This window comes from Coenobita brevimanus, chromosome 57 (genome assembly GCF_032717465.1).
Source record: "Coenobita brevimanus isolate Jiangsu-jjx chromosome 57, ASM3271746v2, whole genome shotgun sequence".
Taxonomy (NCBI): domain Eukaryota; kingdom Metazoa; phylum Arthropoda; class Malacostraca; order Decapoda; family Coenobitidae; genus Coenobita; species Coenobita brevimanus.
Window position 1 is genome coordinate 14,224,163 of NC_137010.1, and position 18,661 is coordinate 14,242,823.

An 18,661-nucleotide genomic window follows, 5' to 3' on the forward strand; every position below is an offset into this window, starting at 1 on the left:
AGTGGAAGCCAGCACCATCTTGTTCCATGGCCTTCACAAAGTTCTTCATCAAAGTTTCAAATGAAATGGAAGCAAGAATACCTTCTCAGGGTCAACAAAAGGTTTGTTAAGACAGTTGAACCTTCCAGTTACATCTTTTCGTCACACTGGGCATTCCTTTTGTGTGTATTGCTTAGCGTCTGCTCTGCTGTCCCATGGACAGAGAAAACACATGTGCTTTATGTAACCTTGCTAAAGTCCTAGAAGCAAGTAGATGCTCCATTGATGTGTTTTGTAGCCACTATCGGTCAACAGAGTACTCTCAGTTCCATAACTTTCATTCATTCCATGGACATGCACAGTTGAAACAGAAGGAAACTCATTTCCACTATGGAGAAGGACTCCCTTCAGTGCATTCTTCCCAAAATCTATGAACAACCGCCATTTTCCTTTTTTATCAGGACGAGACTTACAAAGGTATTTCAGTAACGATACGACGTCATAACAGTAACAAATCATGTCATCCAACCTGAAGTAAATTGAGAGCTTTTCACGTCTATGATGGAAGGTGGTGGTACAAATTCCACCTTGTAGCATGTTCCACTGCTTGAGTCGAGATCCAAGGAAATAATTTTTCTCCATGAAGGAGTTAAGGTCTCTTACAAGGTCATGCAGCTCTACCTGACTGATGAGGTGTGGCTCCTTGCTCTCTAAATCTTCTTGAAAGTCGGCAACCATGCAACACTCCTTCTCACTAGATTCTGATTCACTTGTGGTATACTTAATGGAGGATCTGGAAGCGGAAGCTCAGGGCCATGGGGTGCTTACCTTAGAGAAGGTACGTAAGGGTACCTGATCTTGGACCGAGTTTTCACTGAGGCAAAAGTAGCAATCAGGACAGTGATCATTTGGTTCGCACCAAACCACTGGAACAGCGAAAGGCATACGTGATGGCCTTTCCATGTGGTTTACACCGAGCTTGCATGCAATATCTGGTGCCTGCACTTCTTGTCTTGACTGCCATCAGGACTTTTGAACTAATGTTTGTAAGCACTTTTTATATTCCTTGTAATTGGTCTCTTCAGGCTTTCAGGTGTAAAGAACCCGCAGATGTAAAATTCGTCCTCATGTTTGACGACGATTTCTATTCACTGACTGAAGAAAATAAGTTAGCAGTATGGGGTGCAGTGAACCACTGGGAAAACACAAAAATGACCAACATAATGTTTTAATTGATAAACTAATAAAGCATTATCAACATTTTGGGTATAACGTTTTACCGAAACTTTACTTTCTACAATCCCATCTGTCCTTTTTCCCAGAGAACGTAGGGGGTGTCAGTGATGAACGAGGAGTGAGGTTCCACCAATACATATATATATATAGCCTACAAGGGGAAGTGGAATCCAGTCATGTTAGCCGATTTCTGCTAGAATCTGAAGCGCGTCCAACCAACGAAAAATAAAATACAAATAAGTGCAGAAACTCATTCTAAATCACTTGTTAAGTGCTTTTGTATTATGACTTGAATAAGAACAACGGTGATTTCTTTCAACGGACAATGACAATAAATCTATAGTTCAATATTTTCTCTAATAATATTATATGAACTCTTAGAAAGATATTTCAAGAAGAATATGATGTGATAGGCGATATATATATATATATATATATATATATATATATATATATATATATATATATATATATATATATATATATATAGTTATCAAATGCAGAATTAACACACTCGAATTGATAAAAACAAGAAGAGACTATCTCAGACCTACGGCGAAACTATTGCAGCCACTTTTTAAGTTTCTCTTTGATACTCAACGACTATATGAAACTGATTTATTAAAATGTTTTCTAATGTCAAAATTGAAAATTGCTAAATAATTAGCTGATGCAACTGCCTACATGTAAGATCAACTTAAAATTTCAAATTGATTTAATCCCCAAGCTTGGCAACTATGGCCATACAGCCCCGCTAGATTACAGGAGCGCGCTACCAGGCAGTCCTGGGCGAGAGTCGAACTCACGACCCCCCCGGCCACGAGCTCGACGCTCTGCCTCTGAGCCACTGCCCCCATATTTCAAATTGAGGAACTTTGTTTTTCATAAAAGTCGCTAATATACCTTCTTTTAGCCGAAAATGAAAATCGCCTATATAACAATCAGCCGTTGCGTCAGATGACACAGCAACTGACATGTTAAATCAATTGAAAATTTCAAGTTGAACAAGCTTGTATTTCGTAAGAAAATCGGCCAGAACTCTCCAAGAGTAGATATTCGAACTTTTCTTGAAGGGGAGAAAAATCTGCTCCCTGGAGAGAGAGAGAGAGAGAGAGAGAGTTTGCCGAAGGTACAAACTAAAATGGACTGTTTTCTTCTTGACACTGAAATTTGTGTAATAATGATGATGATGGTGATAATGATGATGATAATAATAATAATAATAATAATGATACGGTGATAACTGATAATAATAATTGTAATGCTAGGTGTTTTAGGTTCGGCTTCCCGTCTCGTAAACGCCTAGCGGATAGCGGGGCTCTCTTTCTAGACCGGCCGGGCTTAGACAAATAAGAGAGAGGTAGGACACAAAAACTCCAGGCAACAACCTTACACGTGTATTACTTAGTTGGACAGGGGAACGAGTAGATGTTACTGACACAAATACACTGGGCAATTACAAGCTCTTATATCTAGATATGGTTATCAGTATCACGCAGGATACTTCTTGGGTCACAGTGAATAGCACTTGGGGCAGAGTGTTCTTAATTAGGGGAAGTCCGGGTTTTCTACACTGGTAGAGTTACCAAGGTTATTTCCTACTGGGGAGTGTTGCTTTGGCACTAGGGTCTGATTATGGTCTTAGTATCAGGAAATATTTTTTGATGGTAGCGTATTTACCCCGTTAGACTCGACTCTCACTGGGTGGCCGTATTTGTGTTTGTACTGTCTCTGTCACTCACTCCCCCACTTTGGTATTATCACTGACTCCTACCAAAGGGGTAGCTCACTGTCCCGTCTTTATATATCCCTTGGTCACATACACTGTTCACCGTAGTTGTTATTCACTCCACCACTTTGGTATTATTACTGACTTCCATTAGAGGGTTAGTTCACTATTCTGCCTTTACATCACTTGATCACAAACACTGCACTATTACTGTCACTCCTGTCGGGTCTGGGCGTCGTGGCGTTCAGGTGCAAGGGCGGAGGGGGGTCACAGCTCCACTACTGGCGGGGCTGGGCACCACCGGGGGCCTCTGTATCCAGAGGCTACGGGATCACGCACAGGGGCGTCCGTTCTCGTCCAGGGCTGTGGGTGGCGAAGAGTCCCGCACTCTCGGGGCTGGGGACAGGAGTGCGGCCCTCAGGGCTGGGGCCGAACAATTGCCTGAACCTGTCGTTCAGGCTCCTGACGGAGTACGAAGATCTTCGACGTCGAGGTGTGCGGAGTTCCAGCCCAGGAGTCCTGGGGGCGGTCTGGGCTTCCCGAGGGCTGCGGTCCCCAGGGCTTGGCGGCACCGACAGGAAGGGGCTGCGGCACCGGTCTGCATCGGGGTCCGTCAGGTGGGTCTCCTCCAGATCCGGTTGTAGGGAGCAGAGGCCGGAGGAGATTAAGGGGCCTCTCCAATACTCCTCTAGACCCGAGACTCTCTCTGGGTTGTGGGTCGGGGAACAGGCGTCAGCTTCAGATGGAGGAGCGGCTACAGGCCGTCTCCTGCCGTAGGGCCTGGCTACTGGCCGTAGCTTTCTGGGGGCGTGGCTACAAGCCGTCGCCAAGGCTCGGCTACTTGCCGTGGCCTGGGGGAGTGGGCAGCTGCCAGCAGACCCAAGGGCACCTTCGGAGCAGCTACAGGCCGTCTCCTGACGAAGGCAGGAGCGGCTACAGGCCGTCTCCTTCAGGAGGGTTGAGCAGCTACAGGCCGTCTCAGGGGGGACACCTTCGGAGTGGCCACAGGCTGTCTCCTGACGAAGGCGGGAGCGGCTACAAGCCGTCTCCTGACGAAGGTGGGAGCGGCTACAGGCCGTCTCCTTACAACCCTCAGAGCAGCTTCAGGCCGTCTCTGGGGTGCTGGCAGGAGCTGGATAGGCAGCTCCACCCCTTAGCTGGTTGGGGAAGGCTCGCCTGGAAGGTAGTCTAGTACTTCTACTATGGTGGCGGCGGGCGAGTTCCGGGCCATTGGAGCGCTCGGCCGGGCGGACTTATGCCGTTGTCGCTCCGGTTCCGCCGCGCTATCGTTGCTCCTCTGTGGGCTCCTTGTGGGGGTGTCTGGGCGCTTTCGGGGGCACTATACTGCATTTTAATAATATCCATTCTTTTTCATGAAGACTTCAGAGGAGGCTGGGGCTGGGATAGGCTACTCATTTTAGACATTTGAGACGAGGGTGACCAACCTCTCATCCTTGAATGGATGAGCAATAAACCTGTCATTCCTTGAATGTAAACCCTTGCAGGTTAATTCTGGTTGGATCGCCTAAATCTGCGAAACCACCCAATGTAATAAATGGTTACCTGGTTCACAGGAAACCATTTGGCTCGTCATCCAGTGCAATCCTGCGAAAGTAGTACATGAGCAAGGGGATAGTGGGCACCCCCGTATCACAAATTATAATAATAATAATAATAATAATAATAATAATAATAATACAAAATGTGTGAGAAAAATGAAATGAATTTTTGTATGTAAGAAATTGATTCAAATTAAAGTGCAAGTACAAATATCGTCATGAGTCAAAAGGTTTAACCTTATAGGCTTTGAATTATCCCACATTCTCACTTCCCTCTGTAGGTATGAGTAAAGACTAGGTTAGACGGGAGGCGGCCTGGGCCCTCATCACGTGTTCAGGTTCCGCGCTTGTTTATTTTAACTTGATCTCGGCACTTATTGGGAGCTGGATCCGCATTCCCTAAGTTTTTGCTGTTGATTTGATGCAGTACTTTCAGCAATTTTGAGCATCTTTCCCTTACTGTATTATGTCAACCCTTCCTATATTTTGTAAGAAAGCACATGGATTACGTTGACTAGCACTCATTCTTCCTAGAACGTTGAAACATACTTTGCATGGATTATGAAGGCGACCGTTTTGACAGATGACAGATGAGTACGGGCAAGATTATTGAACTAATTTCTCTTAAATTGCCGGATATTCATATCTGTTAAATTACACAAATATGTGCATACACTTGTCCTCAAACTGATCCCATTGACCCTGACGGGTGACAGGTGGCAGAAAGAGAAAAGATATTTCCAAATCATAACGGCTCGGATAAATGAAAGTCCAAGCCGGTCCACGCTTGCGCATAGAGGGTGCCTGAGTCATGAGGCAAGCAAATGCGGAGTTTATTATACTCCTTTGCCATAGGTAAGAGGGATTGAAGTTACTCTTGTAAGAAGTAAATGGTGAACTAAATTTTTCTATAGCCTTTGTCTGAAATTTAGGGGCTTTTACAGTATAGACGTGTGTATTTCCACAATACTCTAGCCTTCATGGATGCTGCCAATGTTTATTTCTGGTGAGCCTGGTAACCCTAGACGCTGCCCTTCAGTCTGCCAGTGGCTGTAGTGGTGAGAGGGTGTTTGTTCGGTTCACTCCACCCTTTATCTGTGATTTTAGTTACTCTTCACTCCCGACCCGAAAATGGTGATAAAAGTTTACCTCTCTATGATATCCTGCAGCCAGGAGGTGAGTACTGGGAGGCTAGTTATGCGTCCTGGCCCGTTTATTAAGGAATGTAAGAAGGAATGCTAGGCTTGGCTCGTAAAGGGGCTTGGCCAGATTAAGAAAAGAATAGTACGAATTGAATGAACCCCTTTTTTGTTTACTTTATTAATAATTTCCTCAGTCTTCATTTGTTTTGATAAATGAATAGCTGTGGATGATGGGACTGACATAACGGGAATTCATTTTTCGAATACGAGGGGAATGACCTGTTATGTATGATACTCTCGAAATTTCTGAAGTGGGTTTAGAAACTGAAGTATCGACAACTGCTGATTGAACGGATCAGGTAAAATAGAATGTATAAGCAAAAAATGTCGGTATGACATTATTATTATTATTATTATTATTATTATTATTACTACTACTACTACTACTACTACTACTACTACTACTACTACGTCAACAACTACTGCTACTACTAGTAGGAATAAATTTAGATCTTTCAGAAACACTGAATGCTATAATTGAAATGTCACAGACTGAGTAGACCTACCGATTGGAAATGCCCCAGTATTAATATAAAGTAACAACAGCATATATAGATTGCGCGACATAAACATGTTAATTACTTTACTACGATGACGAGCTGTTGTATTGCTTCCAGACTTATTGAAGTATGAAAGACCTCGCGGTGAAGTGATTTGAAGACGTGTAAGCTAACATGCATTACTCGGTGCTGGAGAGGGACAGCGTCATGTGGTGACACTGTTATGACCGAGCGGTGGACCTGCCCGGTTATGCAAATTTCCATCAGTCTCCTCCCTAACTCTCGGCAGGAGGATGATGGATTGAAGACCTTAGCGAGCAGTTCACGTACCGGTAGTTGTAACCTACTATTACGGTACCAGTACTTTCATCTTATTTTGGTTCGAAATGTTTCTCCAGAGCTGAATAAAATCGTTATGGCTGCACAAAGAGTAAAGTATGAAAAAAAAAAAAAGTTTTCATGTAGAAGGGATTAGCTAGTCCTACAACTAATTGCTTCCTTTACCCCTTCAGTCCGATAACATTTGTTATTGCTATCGAACCACCAGATTATTTTATTCAACTTATGGATCAGTTGTAGTGAAAGAGTGGAAGGTAGAATTTCTCCCCACCAATTCAAAGAGTCCCGCATAAATTGAATAATAAAATAAGAGTGAAGAGATTAATAATGTCAGTGAAGAGATTAACCATGTCAGCACAAGGACGTAATTTTGTATGCTTTTCTTGCTATTCGTAGATGACTTTCTTGACTGCAATTATTAAATTAACGGTAAGCATTATTCCCTTCTGTACAAAAGACACTTTCCAGTTTCAATAAAATTATTTAGAGATAGCAGGAATGAAATGAAAAGATCTTAATGAAATGGTTGAGGGTATAATGTAGGTGACGAAGTGCATATCGAAAAAACGTTAGGTCACCTCATGGGATAGAACCTTTTTCTCATAACGACCATAACTCCGACTGGATTTTAGTGTCTTTATCTATAGCCTATCTGGCAACCTATCTGGAGTAATTGGTAAAAAATGAAAACGCTTTTATCGCCCGCCTTTAGTATGGCGACACACACACACACACACACACACACACACACACACACACACACACACACAAAACCTAAAAAAAAAAACTTTCCTCGCCATGCTAAAGGCGGGCGATAATAAAAACCAGTTTTCATTTTTTCAGTTAATCTCTCTCTCTCTCTGGATTTTCAGAAGCGCGGTGACTGAAATCCGTAGTTTTCCGAATTACTTTCAAGTTGGTTTGTAGGTAGCTTGTACTTTAGCAACATGCCGGCAATTAGCATTCGGCCCCCGAATGCTTTTGTTTCACAAAATGTGTTGTGTGCACCATTGTTCCTGATACATAAATCAAGACAAGATACCTAGTTACCATCTATGGCATATATATATATATATATATATATATATATATATATATATATATATATAATTTGCATGTTGTGTGTAAATCTTATGGTAGCGCTTTGGGTCGGAACATCGCCTGATTTCATGTCAACAGAAATCGAGTTCTTACAAATATAATTACAGCTTCTGTATATTCCGTTACAAACCGGATGGACTGATAAGAATTATTGTAGAGTTTGATTAATTGTACTAGTATCAGTTCTCGGGTTTTTGTGGGGAAAAAGTTATACTACAAGCAGTAAAATTAAACGTAGGTCATTAGAAACCCTGTTGTAAACTACCTTATCTACTGTAGTAAGGTTGTGTGAACATGACTAATGTGAACAGCTTAACATAGTCCTCTCTCTCTCTCTCTCTCTCTCTCTCTCTCTCTCTCTCTCTCTCTCCACTTGTCTGACAGATTTAAGATATTTGCATTACATTTTGCTTTAGAAGATTGTTACATACTGAACCTTATTAGCCAATGTGGGGAATTAAATGGAAAGATTTTAAGTCTGGATTAAATTTTATGGACATATGATTGTGATTTAGATTCTGATAAAGGTTAGCTTTTTATTGCCTCTGGTTTGATCATCTTTGCTCCTATGTGTGCTGTACAGTATATTCACACTCAAATTTATAATACCAGCAAGTTCTCCGATGTAACTGTACCGATTAATTTATTCTCACTGAAAGCACAGAGAATGCAGAATACCACCATGTCTCTTGTCCTTCATGCAAAACCAAGCATTTGTTATGAGAAAAAAAATCCAAAGTGAGTACCGTATGTTTTGTAAGAAGGAAAATGAATGCAGATTCGTGTTTCTAGTTCTTCCTGCAGAAAAGTTCCAGGTTATGATAGGGAGTCGATCGTAAATGCTTGCATCTTCGAGAATACCAACTCTGTATGTATCCACTTTAATGATAGAATTGTAATGAATGAAGTTATTTGTGGTACAGTTGATGAATGAAGTTATTCCTAGTTTTCAGAATTCTTCAGAGTTCTATCGTACATTACCATTTTGCTTAATAGGGCAGTTTGTGTGAGAGATCTAATTAGTTTTTGCTTGTGCAGTGTGTGTGTGTGTGTGTTCTTACCTAATTGTTCTTACCTAATTGTATCTTTACAGGAATGAGTCAAGCTCGTACTGTCCCGTGTCTTAAACCGTATTTATCGTACATATCCTTAACATATCCTTAAATTTGTGAATTGTTTTGGCACACTATTTCATTCGGTAGTGCATTCCATTGATCAATTGCGCTGTTTGGGAAACTGAATTTCCTTACGTCTTTATCACCTCTCTTCTTATGCAGTTTTTTTGCAGTGTCCTCTTGCTGATGCTTCTCCATATGTTAAGTAATCATTTATGTCTATTTTCTCCATTCCTGATATGCACTTATATAGCATTATCATGTCACCTCTTTTCCTTCTTTCCTGTAGTGTTGGTAGATTCAGTTTATTTAGTCTTTCTTCGTAGCCTTAAGCTTGGTATCCATCTTGTAGCGGCCATTTGAACTTTTTCAGTCTTGTCTATATGCTTTTTGAGATGAGGACTCCAGACTACTGATGCATATTCCAGGGTTGGTCTAATGAATGATGTTATCATCCTTCTTAGCATGTCTTCATTTATGTATGTGAATGCTATTCTCATATTTGCAAGCAGTGTATACATGTTCCGTACCTTCTCGCTGATGTGGTCAGCCGGAGATAGTCTGTTATTGATAATCACACCTAGGTCTTTCTCTCTTTCTGATGTGTATAGGGTTTTATTTCCTAACTTATAATCCCAATCAGGTCTTTTTCCACTTTTACCAAACTTGATTACATGACACTTGTCCACATTGAATTCCATTTGCCATGTACTACTCCATTCATGAAGTTTATTTAATTCTTCTTGTAGCTCTTTACAAGAGTCTGTGTTAGTAATTCTCCTTTGTATTTTTGCATCATCTGCAAACATATTCAGATAGCTCTCATTTCCAGTGTTACTGTTTATATCATTTATATACACTAAAAACATGATTGGTGCCAGCACTGAACCCTGTGGTACTCCACTAGTCACTTCTTTCCATGATGAGTAGTTTCCTCTTAGTACTGTCCTCATTTCTCTTATTATGAGAAAGTCTTGCCTCCAGCAAAAAAGTTTGCCTCGAATTCCTCCTTGATGGTACAGTTTCCATAAAAGTCTTTGGTGTGGTACTGTGTCAAAAGCTTTCTTGAAATCTAAATAGATACTGTCCACCCATCCTTCCCTTTCCTGTATTGTGTTTGTTACTCTGTCATAGTAGCTCAACAGATTAGTAACACATGATTTTCCTTTTCTGAAACCAAACTGTCTTTCTGTTATCATACTGTGTTCTTCAAGATGATTTACCCAAGCTTTTCTTATAAGTTTTTCTAATACCTTGCTTACAACACTGGTCAGTGATACTGGTCGGTAGTTGAGTGGATTTTGTCTATTTCGGTAGTTGAGTGGATTTTGTCTATTTCCTTCCTTTATTTGTGTGTGTGTGTGTGTGTGTGTGTGGTAGGGCTTCTTTGTTTGGGATTATCTACTCCGCCTGTGTGATAGCTGCCACGGCGTCAATTTGGTTATGCGACGTTCGCTGTATTCCTACCATTAATCTGCTACTACTGTCGCTGCTACTACAACTACTACTGCACTACCACCACAAGCTATACACTAGCAGCAATTATGTTTTTCCCTGCTAATCTTCAGTCGTACCACCACCACCACCACCTCTACCACAGCCGTACTACTAGCTGCTATTCTCTTTTTCCCTGCTATTCCAAAGTCGTAGTAGGCCTACCACCAGCACCACCAGCACAAGCTGTTCTACGAGCAACTATTCTGTTTCTGCTGTTAATCTTAAGTCGTAATACTACCACCACCTCCACTACCAAAACTTATACTACTAGCTGTTATTTTTTCTGCTGCTAATACGGTACCGGTACTGTCTTAGTAGTAGCAGCAGCAGTCTAGTAATAACAGAGTTGAAGTAGTAGCACTAAGAATATTTAACCAATTATTCGTTGTTAATCCTGATTGCAGATGCGTGCCAACTCCAGCAACAAAAGCATACCTTGGAGGGCATAGGCTTACCATTACTTTATTCGTCTATCTTGCCAAAGGGAAACCACCAGAATTGAGTACGGTATTTAGGTTCCATAAATCCTAATAATGTCCTTTTTATTCCTCTAGCAGATGAAGGTATTCAGTTAAAGGCATCACATTGAACAGGTACCGACATCTTACTCCCTCCATTTAGAAAAGTCTGCCCTAAGCTGAAGAAAATCGTCAGGAGATGGCAAGAATAAGTTCATAGGGATTGTACTACCCGATGGAGGTTTCGAAGAAACGTACTGTAGTATAGCCTGCTTACAATAGGCCTACCCTGGTTTGGTTATTGTAACTAGTCTGTCACTAAATTAATTGCTTTGCAGGTCTGTTATACAGTAGGTAGGCTAATTATATTCCATGTATAACACGTTGCCTTCTTGCTCTCCTGTTGATGATTATATTCGGTTGAGGCTTTTCGAATAAAAGTTAAACAGATTTCATTAGCCCCCTTACTTTTGGGGGCTCTCATGTTGACTGCAGGATTATAAAAATTGTTTTATTTATTTTTTAACAGCTCAGCCCAGATATTTCCATCATAGTGGTGTGCTGTGCGCTTGTGTGTGAAGGTGAGATGGTTGTTGCTTTACCGTCTCTCTCTCTCTCTCTCTCTCTCTCTCTCTCTCTCTCTCTCACAGAAGAGTATTGTATTTCTCAATTTTAAGACACCATCCCATTCTCTCTCTCTCTCTCTCTCTCTCTCTCTCTCTCTCTCTCTCTCTCTCTCAGCAGAGTACTGTACTTCAGTTTTCTTAATGTTCTCTATCTTTATGCTACTTCAATACTACTTACCAACTCTCAGCCACGCTAAAACCAAAATGGCGAACTTGGTCAATTACTGCATGTCAGCCTTGGCCTGGATTTGCTCACAAGGCGGGTTTTGAAAGTGGCGTTATTGAGAGAGAGAGAGAGAGAGAGAGAGAGAGAGAGAGAGAGAGAGAGAGAGAGCGCTCTTTTATCTTTATGCCCAGTACATTATCCCCCCCCCACATATTGTACGGATAGGCCTATGTGTGAATAAGCAATCCATGATGTAGAGAGTGATACGGTACCTTAACTTATTTTAGTACGAAAAAAAAAAAAGTAAAATCGGCCGGGAATAGAAATTTGAAAACTGATTCCTGGACGTTTTTTTCAGTCTATTATGAGAATTCCATAAATAAAATTAATACTTTCGTCTGGTTGCAGCAAGAAAAGAAAAGGTTGAGATTGTTTCTGATCTCTTCACAACGAGATCCTTGAATTAATGATTCATCTGTTAGCAGTAGAAACAAAAGATACCGGGTAATGGAAGATCGTGTCCCACCACGCTATAGGAGCAATATTTTAGCTATAGCTACTTTCCCAACAAGATAATAATTCATCAGGTGAATAAAATCGCCTGGTAGTTGTAAGAGTTAAGTATACGAGAGGTTAATATCCCCCCATGCTACGGGGGAGTAAAATGTTTCGTGTGCTGTGATTAACCATTGCATAAAAAGCGATTACATAAACGTGATAATTCATAAAGTTATACCAAGTACCGTAGCTAGCTAATTTACTTAATGCAGACTGTTCCTTATAGGCGTGTGCGATGAATTGTGTAAAAAGTGATAATTCCATAGCGTTGACGTTGCTTCTAATAGATTGGGCGTGTGTGTGTTTGAAGGTGAGGGGCAAGGTTGTTTGGAGCCCGTCCAGTTAAGATGCTCAGCTCTCGGGTAATGTTTATTTTTATGTAGTGCTCTCCATAATTCACACAGTTTGGGAATTTTTATGCCAACTCAAATTGACGCATTGGACGGATCGTACATGTATGGTACGTGGTATTATTATTATTATTATTATTATTATTATTATTATTATTAGGATATTTGGAAATATCTAAGCCAGTACGGTATTGCAACTTTTATGAGATTGTTTAATGTTTTTATGGTTCTTAGTAATTCGATTTGATTTTTACGTAACTCATTAATAGCCCACCCTACATTATTTTATTGGGTACCGGTATTTGAGTGATAAAGCAGCAAATTTGTATATATATATATATATATATATATATATATATATATATATATATATATATATATATATATATATATGTGTGTGTGTGTGTGTGTGTGTGTGGTAAGTTTGCTTAGGCTAACTGATTTTTTCCCCTAGGATATCGGTAGAGCTTGTTGCGTGTTTATATATATATATATATATATATATATATATATATATATATATATATATATATATATATATATTTCGAAGGCCTGCTTAGCTGCTGTGTATTGTATATGGAGTGTCCCGGGAGTTAAGCCCAAAACTTTGGGAACTGATAGATGAGGGAATTCTAAGCAAAAAATAGTATGTGAACGTGTGTCCAAATCTCAACCGTTACGGAGCTACAATTACTGATGACCTTATGGGCGTAGCTCCGTAACGGTTGAGATTTGGACACATGTTCATAAAACATTTTTTGCTTAAAAGTCCCTCATCCACCCTTTCCCAAAGTTTTGGGCTTAACTCCCGGGACACCCTGTATATCGGTACTTTTTTAAAAATGAATAGCTATAATAATAATAATAATAATAATAATAATAATTATTATTATTATTATTATTATTATTATTATTATGAAGCTTCGCCATATAACCTATATGTCGAAGGTTATTGTTTTGGTAAGTACCGTTATTATTATTACTTTGCACTATTTTTGTTAGATCTTTATGATGTACAGGAAGGTACCCTAGGGTAACTCAAGTACTTGTGCCAAATATAAATGACCTTGATCTATTTTTCATCGTATACTCAATTTTAGTGCAAAATTTTGCATATTTTATATTGAAGTATCTCAAACTAATTGAGATACAGCCGTTTGGTGGAAAATCCTATGATGAAAAAGTTTGCTGAAATTTTTTGTTGAATATTTTGCCATTTAGCCTGGTGGAAAGTACCGAATTCAAATCTGCCCAGTGTTTTCTTTGTAACAAGTTTTAGAGAAAAGCAAAAACTTTAAAGCTTTAATTCTACAGAAATATAACTGATCCCTTTCATTATGTGAAATGAATATAGTTGGTTAAGCATGCAGTTAGCCAGTTAAGACTATCAGTACCCAATACCATAAATACTGTAGGCCTAGTTATGGCGTAGCTTCCTTATTGTGGCCACACAAAAGGTAAATACGTAACTAAGTTATTATTATTATTATTATTATTATTCTACTACTACTACTAGTGGTAGGTGGGGGCGGCTACCATCCGCTCACTCGATGTAATGTTGCTCGGGTGACTGCCGTTTCCTCTCTTCCTTCTCTTCTGTCTTTCCATCATTCTTTCCACATCCTTATGTCAACGGGTGACTCCACACACACTGACAAGCCAAATGGTTTCCTGTACACCAGGAAACCATTAATTACGCTGGGTGGTAACCATATAACCAAATTATGGCGCCTTGTGGTTTAGTGGGTAATTAAGGTGCTCCAGTCGTATTGAGCCGGTGCAGGTTTATATCCATGGGGTGGTTGGGATTTATTGCTCACGTAATGCCACTCAAGGGTGAGTGAGGCTGGTCACACTCTTCTTAAATGTCAGGACCAACTTGCCTAGCCCCGGGCTCCTTTGCTTCTCGTGGGGCAACATAGGATTATATATACGGTATGATGAATGAATGATTTATTATTATTATTATGATGATGGTTTTACATTTCACTTAACGTTCTCGACTATACTTTTGGATATTATAATAGACTAATTGAGTTATGAACTGCGCTCTCGCTCGTGTGTTTGTGTGTGTGTGTGTGTGTGTGTGTGTGTGTGTGTGTGTGTGTGTGTGTGATAGGTAATGAAAATGTCAGTTGTATATTATCTGTGTCTGTATTATGACCAAAGTTCATGCTATTCCTCTGAATAGCCTAAAGGTTGACTGAAGTTTTAGTCGATTGTTGCCATATATACGAATATTGGCACATAGACAGATAGATAAATAGATTCTTGTACACCTTGGTTCAGTCCAGCGGTTGATATTCTATAGTAAGGGTATTTATCGTCTGTTTTGTACCTGGCATCGAATCCTGCACGGGATAGCCTCATAAAGACGTCAGTGTACTGTATGTCCCAAATAACGCTCATTCCATGATACTTTGGTCTGTCTTATTTTCGTTTACTTTTTAACAACCCTCCCACGACACACCACATCACATATTCCTCTCCTTTTCCTTTTATATTTTCGTCTCTGTAAGTCGGTGGACAGAGTTTGTAACCCCCCTGCTTTGTAGTCTCTTCCCAGCATTTAGTACCGTACTGGTACAATTATTGTCATGATGGCAAAAATGAATACCCTCTTAATTCTAGGGACGTCTTGTAGGCTATATTTGGCAGTTGGTATATCTCCAGACGATTTTATTTAGTTCTGATTTTTTATTTAGTTTTTTTTTTTTTTGTTGGTGTTAGATACAACTTATATATGGTTATCCTATTGCCATCCTAGGGCACTTTTCTGAACTGAATGAAATATCTGGTAGCTAGTACGAAGTAGTAAGTATAGAATATAAAAGGACGTAACTGTATGGAAGGGTCTAAAATTGTCGTAATGAAGGGTTTAATTAGCCTGTCCGCATATCGCTTGATAATTACAGATCCGTCCTAATTGCCACTTTTTGGTAATGTAATGATGCTGTGGATGGTAATTTGTGGCCAGTGTTTAATAACAGCCTAGGCTAATTTTGAGGGTTACGATAATTTAGGTAGCTTAGCTGATTGTCCGGTTTGAGATGACAAATGTTGACTTAGGCTGGGCCCTGATAATGCTCTCTCTCTCTCTCTCTCTGGGGGCAGGGTGACTCAGTGGTAGAGCTCCCGACTCAAGACTGAATGGTCGAGAGTTCGCGCCTCGCCTGGGATGCTGCCCTGCTGGGAGTAGTAGTCGTCTCCCGTCATTTAGCGGGGCTGTATGATCGATCCAGGTCTAGCTCGGGTAATCCATTTCTCTCTCATTCTCTCTCTCTCTCTCTCTCTCTATTCATATGTGTATAAATGCCGTATTACCGAACAGTAGCTAATTATTATGATTTGTTTGTCTCACAGTCGCGCCTTCTGTTCAGTCAAGTGAGTCATAGGAACATAAAATGTTAGTACCGGTCATTTGGCGGGCCCATATTTGGCCCGGTCCTTCTACGGGAGGTGAATCTTCACAACTTAGTACAGGTAGCTACTATCACCATTAACTCCCGCATAGTGTGGGACCGGTGCAAAGTATTTTATTTCAGGTAACGCCAGATTTTATTCACCCGAGTGAGTCGCAATAGTCTGAAAGTGTCAGACAACTGTGATGATTGGAAGCACCGATCGTGTAGCGATAACATCTTACTTCGGAAGCGAAAGGACTTGGGTTTGATTAAGTTCTGCATGTGTGCTTCTTTATTGCGGTTGTTGATTTATTCGCTCCGTTTATAGCAGTTGTAGGCTGACGCGGTTAGAATGAGTCAAGTTTTATTTTCGGTCACGGTTTTTGTGGCGAAAGATTTTTTTTTTCTTAATATTTTTTATTTCTTGACCTTGATTTAAATCCGATGTAATTCGCTTCCAGTATTTCAAGATGTGTTTTAATGTCTTAGGCTAATCAGACTTCTTTTAATAAACCAGTACTCGTGGTGAAACAAAAGTTTTATGTGTGTGTGTGTGTGTGTGTGTGTGTGTGTGTGTGTGTGTGAAATATTGACTTTCACCTTCATCAGAGATGCTTTTTATTGGCCTACCAGTTGTAAATTTATAAATATAACCTGTTCTCATAGCAAGGGCTTCTCGAATTTCATACAAGCACAATTCAGTACCGGTAGTTAGGTTGGCTGTTGGGAGTGACCCAGTTCTGTCAGTTGAAAACAGACTACTACATGTATTGCAACCCCTTTACTACGAGAGACTATGTAGAGTAAAAAGAAAAAAAAAGTTTGGCAGGAGCGATGACAATTTTTAAATGACTTCTTTATGAAGTAGACGGTTGCTTCCTTAACCCGAGGGATCCATATTACAGTTAGCTACCATTTCTAACACCACCTCCATTACAACTAGTTGTAATAGTACTACTACTGCAACGATTAATAATACTAGTGCTTAACACTACCGACCATTTTATTTGTCAGTTATGTGAATGTGAGTATGGTTGCCCAAGAGCGGATGTGTAATGGGGCGGAGTCACTGGAAGTACTATACTGGTTAATGGGTGGGTGGGTGAGGATAGCAGTGGGCGCAGGTGAAAAGAATGTGAGAGCGTGGGTGGGTGTGGAGTGGCTGGGAATGAGTGTAGATTGGTGTGATGTTATTCCGAGTGGTTGATGGTCAGTGCGGGTGGGTGTCTGGATGACAGGGGGAAGTGAAAGGAGTGTGGGTAGGAACGGTAGGTTGGTGTGAATGCTCATGTGTGGGAAAAGAATGTGAATGGTTGTATATGTGAGAGGGAGATGTTTAGACTAGCCTATGTGAGTGGGAGTGAGACAGTTGGTGGGTGGCAGTGGATGGCTAGGGGTGTAGGTATTTTTTTTTTTTTTTCTATGTGTCCGGCTCTGGGGATAGGCTTCACAGCCTGCTCTCATGGCCAAGTAGTCCTCCACCATACCATGCACCTCTATATGTCACCACTTCGGCACTAACACCCACCGTCCATACTGAATACATGCTACGGCCGTCTCATACAGGACTGGCGTATTGGTATCAGCGGGGGTATTTTTACGACATATCGACGGGTCTTCTGGTAGAACAGTAAAGTCTGATTTTAAGAAATTCAAATCCTCACACTGTTCCCTGCCCCAGCCGAGATTTGAACCTGGGTCCGGTAGCATTGCAGGACACCTCTCTACCGATTGAGCCACCGCCTTGTGAATGTAAATGGATGTTTGATGATAGCAGTTATGTTTAGGTAGCCTACCCTGTAGGTGTGGTGTGTCTATTCAAAAGCTCCATGATAACTGAATAAGAGACCAGGTTGGGTTGAGCAGGTGTAGGTAGTTTGTGTGTGTGTGTGAAAGTCAAAATCTTTCGTTGTCAGGTTTGCATGCTGATCCGAGTGCACATTTCTCTCATTGCCAGGGGCACACCCAGAAATTTTCTAAGGGTGGGGGGGGGGCGTAGTGAGGTGAGTTCAAGCAATACGATAATTACAGGGAGGTCACACGCAGGTTTAGAGTCAGGGAGCTGCTGGCTCATGTGTTACTCTTTGTTTGTACCTGCCAGTCTTTCATGTTCTGCTGTTATCGAAGTAAATACTGTATATATAAATTTTTGAAGGATCCAGAGAGCTAAAGGGGGGTCCGGGCCCGGTGGCGCCCCTCCCCCGGTGGGTGCGCCCCTGAAAACACTAACTACCTCTCTCTCTCTCTCTCTCTTTCTTACACACACACACACACACACACACACACACACACACACACACACACACACACACACACACACACACACACACACACACACACACACACAGGTCGATCTGGGAAATTCTCATGGTGTTTTGTTAGTGGCTTGTCTGAGTGAAGCAATCGTGGGATTAGAAGGGAAACGTGGTTTGGTTTTACCCCCCCCCCTTCTTTTTCGATGTTTCACTCACTTTCGAAGCAGTAGCACCTGGGATCAGTAAAAGGATTCAACGGCTTGCATTTGTCTTTTCTGGGGGTGGTGATGGTGTCGCGAAAGTGTATGGTTTCGTTGTTGCCACTTCAGCAGATGTTTGCATTGTAGCTACCAAAAGCTTCCGTATATGAATGCATGTTATAGCCTAATTCTTGTAATTGTAAAGGTGCAAACGTGTCTCGAGCACCTGTGAATTCCTTTGGAAGAATTAGCGCTTTTGAGGAACGATTTATTATTATTATTATTTTTATTACTATTATTTTATAAATATTATTATTGCTGTTATTATTATTATTTATTATTATTATTGTTATTGTTGTTGTTATTACCCGTTCCCGTCCCGAAGGG

The 18,661-nt window shown here is 40.8% G+C and overlaps 1 protein-coding gene across 2 annotated transcripts in view; it reads left to right on the plus strand.

Moving 5' to 3' along the window:
- The first annotated feature begins 5,551 nt into the window (after positions 1-5,551).
- The window catches only part of Sh3beta (SH3 domain binding glutamate rich protein Sh3beta), a 110,583-nt gene continuing 97,473 nt past the window's right edge, over positions 5,552-18,661 (plus strand). For both annotated transcript variants that reach the window (XM_080274215.1, XM_080274216.1), the window contains exon 1: positions 5,552-5,679. In XM_080274215.1, coding sequence (XP_080130341.1) covers positions 5,635-5,679 — 45 coding nt within the window. In that variant the 5' untranslated portion in view covers positions 5,552-5,634. The remainder of the gene's footprint in view (positions 5,680-18,661) is intronic.